General features: G+C 55.1%; 1 protein-coding gene and 1 pseudogene across 1 annotated transcript; both read right to left on the bottom strand.

The window, feature by feature from the left end:
- Positions 1 to 1,554: 1,554 nt before the first annotated feature.
- LOC148154371 (uncharacterized) lies at positions 1,555 to 4,091 on the bottom strand (annotated as a pseudogene).
- Positions 4,092 to 4,161: 70 nt separating this feature from the next.
- On the bottom strand, positions 4,162 to 6,652 carry LOC106910866 (uncharacterized). The gene is made up of 7 exons (XM_088015214.1): positions 5,952 to 6,652; positions 5,564 to 5,859; positions 5,274 to 5,452; positions 4,836 to 5,084; positions 4,577 to 4,762; positions 4,437 to 4,535; positions 4,162 to 4,335 (listed from the first exon to the last, which is right to left on the bottom strand). Exons 1-7 carry the CDS (start codon positions 6,611 to 6,613, stop codon positions 4,162 to 4,164), a joined length of 1,845 nt encoding a protein of 614 aa, XP_087871340.1. The 5' UTR covers positions 6,614 to 6,652.
- Positions 6,653 to 7,937: the final 1,285 nt, after the last annotated feature.

Raw genomic sequence — 7,937 nt, 5'->3', positions numbered from 1 at the left:
TACATTACTTGCTATGAGGTCATAAGCGCTATGAGCCAAGGCAACCCACATGGCTCCTGTAGTTTAGCGATTCAGCCGCCCGCTCTCCGCCCCAGAGACCCGGGTACGGTTCCCGCTGGCTGAAGAAGCCTTTTATTTATTTTTTTAATTTTTTTTAGCTCAAAATGTTGCCAATCATGTGGCTCTGATAGTTTAGGGGTTGTTTTGGACCTCCGATTCAATGATTGTGGAACTGCGAAGAGTGTAACGGTTCCTGTCCTGTTCGTTTTCATTCATGACATACAGTGGCACAACATGGTGCTGCTCCGTGTCTACATTACTTGCTATGAGGTCATAAGCACTATGAGCCAAGGAAACCCGTATGGCTTGAGTAATCTTGTGGTTAATCTACTGCGGCGCCCCCCCCCTAGCGACCGGGGTACGATTCCCACAAGCTGCTCAGGCCTTTTCTATCTTTTTTGGCCAACGATAGACATAAGGAGGCGCTTCGGACATAGGGAAGCGTCTAGACATCCGGACATCCTTTTCAATGGGGCCTTTGCCGTTCGGGACCCCCGTCTTCTCGAGGGCTTCACGGGGGCTCCCGGGCTCCGTCCGGAACGCCGCCGGGTTCTGCGCCTCCGGAGCGCCCCGGGGAATAAACGAAACCGGCCGGAACCTTCTCTGAAGCCCGCATGGCTCGGGAGGCCCTGCGCCATAAAGGACCGTACACTCGTGATCCCCAATGGCAGTATACCTATTACAAGTGTGAGACACTTAAGTGGACATGGCTCAAATAGTTTGGTGACTTATTTTTGCTCTTTTGGAAGCACGGATGCAAGCAGAACTGTTGCACAGCCGACTAAAATGCAAAAAACGTACATGGCTCCAGCAGTCGAAAGGTTAAAGGTGCCACACTTGCAGTGATGGCCATTGCAATGGCGGCCATTCCCCGGCAGCCGGTCATGCTGCAGGATGGCGGCCATTCCCCAGCAGCCAGTCGTGCTGCAGGATGGCGGCCATTCCCCAGCAGGACCAGCTGCTGGGGAATGACTGCCATCCTGAAGCAGGGGTGGCTGCTTCAGGATGGCCGGCATTCCCCAGCAGACATTCATGCTGAGGAATGGCTGCCATCCTGAAGCATGACTGGCTGCTGGGGAATTGCCGCCATCCTGCAGCAGCAAGTGATGTTTTGAAATGGCTGACATATTCAATAACAGAATGAAGAACAACAACAAAGTCCAATAAAACAACATTATGAACTTTATTAAACACACACACTGAAAATATATAAACTATGTATATACAAAAAATAAATAGAAAGTGCTCAGAAAATGTACTATAAAACACACTAAAACCCTAAAAACTATTTACAAGAAAATTGAACCAAATTAACTATTAAAAACACACTGAAAATATATAAACTATGTACAAAAAAATGTAAAATGCTAAGAAAATGTACTATAAAACACACTCAAACCCTAAAAACTATTTACAACAAAATTGAACTTTAACTTTAAATATAAAAATTATGTACAGATGAGGGGAAAAAAAAGAGTGGGGGTGGGGGTGTCGCTACTTCTTGCGACTGACTTTGCGGGACCGCAACGTCAGGGGCCTGGGGCTTGTCCGTCTCCTCCTGGGGGTTGTTGATGGGGGGAAGAAGGAGCTTATGCTCCCGTGCCTGATGGGAAGAGATCTCAGGTTGGAGGGGCCAGGTCGTTCCTCCGCGGGTGGCTCTGGGTCCGCCGGGGACTCGGTGGCGGGCTCTGGGTCCGCCGGGGGCTCGGCGGCGGGCTCTGGGTCCGCAGGGGGCTCGGTGGCGGGCTCTGGGTCCGCAGGGGGCTCGGCGGCGGACCGTTCCCTCGGAGTCGGATATTTGGTGTGCTGTGCTCTGAAACGTGAAAAGGAGGTTTCAAACGTGAGCAGATTGGAGGAAGAAGTAATCGCACACCGTTTGGGAGAAGATGTGAAAGCTGCAGAACGGCATGCTAGGATGGCCTGCCATTCTGCAGCTGTCACAGCTGCTGCACCATGCCTTCGAAACAGGTAAGTTACACTGGCAAGTGGAGGAGAGATGAAAACCCACCCTCGTCCTCTTTCTGGGAGAGTGGAGCTCCTCCTCCTCCTCCCGCTGCTGCTGCTGCTCTGCCGCCGCTCTCTGAAATGAGAAAAAAAAACAACATTGAGTAGGGTGTGCGACATGGAAGGAGCCATCCGGCAGTTTCCTCGGCTGCTGCCGGATGGCGTAGAGGCAGCTAAGTGACGCGCAGGTAAGTTCAGGAGAGATGAAAAAACCCCACCTTCTTTGTTGTTTCCACCTCCTCCTCATAATGGTCAAGGGCAATTACCCGCTGAAACCCATGCTGGGGATCCTCTTCCTCCTCCTCCTCCTTGACCTGCAGCTCCTCCACAACCGACCCCTGAAATGGAAAAAGGACATCGATTAGGTTGTGCGAGATGGAAGGTTCCATCCGGCAGCAGCCGAGGAAGGTGCAGGATGGCAGGCCGCAGGGGCCTGCCATCCGGCAGTTTACTCGACTGCTGCCGGATGGCTTCTTTGAGTTAGGTAAGTGAGGCAGGCAGGTAAGTCGAGGGGAAACGTGAAAACCCACCTTTTGGCCGGAGCGGGAATCCCTCCACCTGTGGCCCGGGTCTGTCAGCTTGTCGAAAGTGCCACGGATGGCGGCGACCTGTGAGCAATTCGGGTCCATTGCATATTTTTCCGCGGTGCTTATGTCATGACACATGACAGTACTTATCACCCGCCTCTGGTCGGGCGGGAGGTGATCCCTCGCCTTTTGAAAAAAAGTAAAAGTTGTCAACATTTCCTTCTTACGTACCGTTATTAAATGCAAAACGTCAGACGATCACTTACGTAGGTTGCTATTGAGGTCCGGATGTCTAGCACGGTCGGGGTGCCGGGCAAGCCCAGGTCCGACCATGCCCTCTGCATGGGCAACAGGAGCTTTTCATACCTCGTGTTGCCCTCATTGAAGATGAGCAGGTACGTTTTGGGCTTTAGCCCGGCACGGACAATGAGCCATCGCTCCAGCCAGCTGAACTCCTGCGGGGTGAGGAACACTTTAGCCGAGCTGAAGGCTCGGTTCGTCTTGTGTTCCTTCACCTGTTGGCAGGGGAGAGAGAGAGAGACAGAAAGACGGGGGGTGGTTTGGTTCCTGCCTGCCATTTCAAAACATCACTCGGTGCTGCCGGATGGCACACCATACGGAAGCAGGACCGTCTGCTGCCGGATGGCAGCAGAGAGTCTGCATTCCTTCCACTTACGTTAATGAGGAAGCCCTCATCTAGCTCCTCGTCCCTGGATGTCCTTGCCTCGGCGACCTCCATAACGGTCATGTTCTGGAGGACGCTGATCCTGTGCCCATATACACAAGAGATGTACAGGGCGAGGAGCCCGAAGAACTTCCTCACAAGTTCCCCGGAGGAGTCCTTGTCCAGCTGGTCTGCAAAGAGGAGGAGGAGGAAAAAAAATTCAAGGAAACCCATTCAAAGGACTGGAGACAGGAACACACACACACACAAGGTGAAAAAAATTCTCACTCACCGAGCACGCGAGGGATCTCCTCCCGGCACCTGTTCCAGCAAGCGCGGAGGTGGCGCTTGGGGACCAGGTGCCTGAGTTTGGCCCGCTTGATCTGAATTTGGCGCACCGCCACACGTCTCCCGAGCGCGGAGATGGTGGCGGACAGCGCCCTGTGGACTGCGACCAGGGTCCTCTGACACCCAGGAGGTCGACGGGGGCGTGTCCTTGAAAAAGGAGATAAACTCCATCACATTGACCACGTACGCCTTTACCGTGGTCACCGCCCTCCCGTCCCTCCGCAGGTTTTCCGGCCATCTGCTCCGGGGGAAGAAAAAACGGTAAGTGGACGCCAAAAAACATTCGTACGTCGGAGAGGGCCTTACTCGTAAATGCGCCGGACATTTTCAAGGACAGCCCAGGTCGCGGTCCACCTCCTGCCATTTGCAAGGAAGGTAAGAAAGTGGTGGATCCTGGCAACCTTGGACCTTTGATTCTCTGCTTGCTTCTTCCCGCCGGTAGAGCCCTTCAGATGGGCCCAATACAACTCCATGTACTGGACTGCATAAAACAAGAGATTTCAGAAGGTAAGGTAAGATTTTGGCAAGCAGAAGGGACGGACGGATGGACGAACGTGACTAACCCACTGCCGGCGGGAGGAAGCGGAAGGGAGCCAGGACTCCACCACCTTTTCTGGCCTCCTGGTTCGGCGGGAGGTCCTCGTCGTCCTCCTCCTCCGATGAGGACTCCGGCCTAATCGTGGGCGGGGGGACGCCAGGCTGTCCCGCGGCCTGCTGTGTCAGCTGCAGCTGCTGAAGACGAGAATAATAAACGATAAAAAATAATAAAGAAAATGAATTCAGTCATTGAAAAAAATGCATTTTTAGGTGCTGCCATTTGCGAATGGCAGCACCTTTGATTCTCTGCTTGCTTCTTCCCGCCGGTAGAGCCCTTCAGATGGGCCCAATACGGGGCCTGCCATCCGGCAGCTTCCTCGGCTGCTGCCGGATGGCTTCGAGGAGGCAGGTAAGTCGAGGACACGTGAAAACCCACCCTTTGGCTGGAGGAGGACGAGTTCCATCTCCTCCCTGGGTCCGTAAGCGCGTCGAAAGTTTGGCGGATGGCTGCGAGTTGGCTGCATGACCTATCCACCCCGTAGAATTTCTCCGCGGTGGAGATGTCATGGCACATGATGCCACTGATTATTGTGCGCTCCTCCGGCGGCAGGTGATCCCTAGCCTTCGAAAATACAGGACAGCTTTCAACATTTCCTTGTTACATACCGTTTTCAAAAGGTTAGATGATCACTTACGTATGTGGCAATAGAAGTTCGTATGTCCGTGACTGTTGGTGTGCTGGGCAAGCCCAATTCGGACCACGCACACCGGACGGACGACAGCAGGTTTCTGAAGGGCCTGTCGCCGTCCGCAAAGATGAGAAGGTCCGTGGCGGGGTCAAGCCCGGCACGCACGGCGAGCCACCGCTCGATCCACCCGAACTCCTCCGGGGTCAGGAAGACTTGAGCCGAGCCAAAGGCTCGGTTCGTCTTGTGTTTCTTGACCTTTTGGGGGGAAGAGACAGAGAGAGAGAGGGGAGGGTTGGGTTGCTGCCTGCCATTCCACTGCAGGAGTCGCTGCTGCCGGATGGCGGGCATCCGGGAGCAGGACTGTATGCTTCCGGATGGCTGCCATCCCGGAGCAGCGAGTAATGAGCCCGGATGGCAGCAGGAACTCTGCATCCTTCGACTTACGTTTATGAGGAAGCCCTGGTCGAGCTCCTCGTCCCTGTTGCTCCTGGCCTCGGCGACCTCCTGAACCGTCATATTCTGGAGGACGCCGGTGTGGTGTCCGTAGACAGAGCAGATATACAGGGAGAGGAGCCCAAAGAACCTCCTCATGATGTCCCCGGAGGAGTCCTCCTCCAGCTGGTCTGAAAAGAAGAGGAAAAAACAAATTCAAGGTAACCCGTTCAAAGGCCTGGAAACAGGAACAAGACACACACACACACACACTCGCGCGAGGTGACACAATTCTCACTCACCCAGCACACGAGGGATCACCTCCCGGCACCTGGTCCGGCAAGCGCGGAGGTGACGCTTCGGGACCAGGTGCCTTAGCTTCGCGCGCTTGACTTGTATTTGCTGGACAGCGACCCGCCTCCCCAGCGCAGAGACCGTGGCAGACAGCGCCCTGTGAACGGCGACGAGAGTGTGCTTCAACACCCGGGAGGTGCGCGGGGGGGTTTCGCGGAAGAAGGTGATGAACTCCATAGAGTTCACCACGTATGCTTTGATGGTGGTCACCGCTTTTCCCTCCCTGCGCAGGTGTTCTGGCCATCTGCTCCGGGAAAAAGAAAAAAAAAAGGGTAAGAGTTCAACGAGAGGACGCATGAAAAAACATTCGCCGGCGTACGTCGGAGAGGGACTTACTCGTAGATCCTCCGCACATTGTCTAGCGCCGTCCACGTCACGGTGAGCCGCCTGCCATTGGCCAAGAACTTGAGGAAGTGGTGGATCCTGGCCAGCTTGGATTTCTGATTCTCCACTTGCTTCCTCCCGCCGGTGCAGCCTTTCAAGTGACTCCAGTACAACTCCATGTACTGGACTGCATAAAAGACATTCGAGAAGGAAAGGTAAGATTTTGGCAAGAAGGGACGGACGGACGGACGTGACTGACCGACTGCCGGCGGGAGGTAGCGGAATGAGGCCAGGCATCCACCACTTTTCCTCACACTGGCCTGCTGGTTCGGCGGGAGGTCGTCCTGCTCGTCCTCGTCCTGGTCTGACGCGCTCTCCGGGCGGATCGCGGGCAGGGATACGCCAGGGAGGGCCGCGGCCTGCTGCTGCAGCTGCTGAAGACGGGAAAACCAAAGAAAAAGACAAAAAATAATGAATTGACTGATTGAAAAAGGTTCATTTTTAGGTGCTGCCATTTGCGAGCAGCAGGCCCTGCTGCGGGATGTACACCATCCTGCAGCAGGACCGGCTGCTGGGGGATGGCTGACATTCGCAGGCAGCCAGTCATGCTGCAGGATGTTTTCGACAGGTAAGTAAGACAGGTAGGTGACTGCCATTGCCCGGCACCCGGTCATGCTGCAGGATGGCGGACATTCCCCAGCAGCCAGTCATGCTGGGGAATGGCCGCCATCCTGCGGCAGGACCGGCTGCTGGGGAATGGCTGACATTCGCAGGCAGCCAGTCATGATGCAGGATGACTGCCATTCCCCAGCAGACAGTCATGCTGGGGAATGGCCGCCATCCTGCGGCAGGACCGGCTGCTGGGGAATGGCTGACATTCGCAGGCAGCCAGTCATGATGCAGGATGACTGCCATTCCCCAGCAGACAGTCATGCTGGGGAATGGCCGCCATCCTGCGGCAGGACCCGCTGCTGCGGGAAGCCGGGCAGGTGGGGAGTCTGCCATTTGCGAGCAGCGGGTCCTGCTGCGAAAGGGCAGCAGGAGACGATCTCGCAGCCGGAAGTCAGTCCTGCTGGAAAGGAAAACACAGGTAGGTCACGTAGGTCGTTGACTGTGGGAATGAATGTTAAATACCTGTTCCAGGTACGCTATCCTGCGTTTTTTCTTTGCCACAGTCCTGGCGCTGATCCGACTTTGTCGCTGGAGCTCCACAACCTGGGCCTGCAGCACCTTACAATTGCCACAGGTGGCCGGCAGAGAGCTGCAGGAGGCCCCCTCCCTCGTGTCATCCTCCTCGGGGTCGAGGTCCAGGGAGATGACTGGCGGGTCAGGGTTGGTTGCCCGCAGCTCACGGAGCTGTTTCTCAGTTAAGTCCCTCTTGACCTTATCTATGACTTTTGCGAGCTCACCCGCCTTCATCTCAGGATGGCCCGTCTCTGACAGGTGCGTGTCCAGTCGAGACCGGGCGTACCCGCATCCTGGGATGGGGCAGGTGAGCCCTCTGATGTTCACTCTTCTGGAGCCCAGGTTGATGAGGATCTTCCTCTCATCCAGGTTACGGATGGAGTGGCGGGCTATTAGGTGTTTTCCAAGGTACCTGAATTTGTAGAGGCACAGAGGGCACTCTGCCAGCGACTTCGGTGGGCCATTTTCAAATTCTCTGTGGATAGAAAATTAAATGAAGATAAATAAAACTACAAAATAAATGGTAAGTATCACATGCGGAAACGTATGGGAAAGGGGTGTTAGCTCCAGGGTAGCTAGCTAGCTAGCTAGCACACGTGGCGGCCATTGTGCAGCAGACAGTCCAGATGCAGGATGCCCAACAGCTTGCTGGGCATCCTGCAGCAGACTGTCGTGCTGCAAGATGGAAATGCACCATCTGGGAGCAGACTGTCGTGCTGCCAGATGGAAATGCACCATCTGGGAGCAGACTGTCCTGCTGCCAGATGGAAATGCACCATCTGGGAGCAGACTGTCGTGCTGCAGGAAATCCAC

Source organism: Poecilia mexicana, unplaced genomic scaffold, assembly GCF_051168715.1.
Source record: "Poecilia mexicana isolate PSO_F unplaced genomic scaffold, ASM5116871v1 scaffold_18, whole genome shotgun sequence".
NCBI lineage: Eukaryota > Metazoa > Chordata > Actinopteri > Cyprinodontiformes > Poeciliidae > Poecilia > Poecilia mexicana.
The sequence above is the reverse complement of the archived record's forward strand: the minus strand, read 5'-3'. Positions and strand labels throughout refer to the sequence as shown.

Excerpts from the sequence above, each read along its gene's own strand:
- LOC106910866 (XM_088015214.1), bottom strand. The coding sequence starts at position 6,613 with ATGACCGGGTGCCGGGCAATGGCAGTCACCTACCTGTCTTACTTACCT. Across the intron at positions 5,085-5,273 it reads ACCAGGGCTTCCTCATAAAC|GTCAAGAAACACAAGACGAA; the intron begins GTAAGTCGAAGG and ends TCCCCCCAAAAG. Across the intron at positions 4,763-4,835 it reads GAACTTCTATTGCCACATAC|GCTAGGGATCACCTGCCGCC; the intron begins GTAAGTGATCAT and ends GTATTTTCGAAG.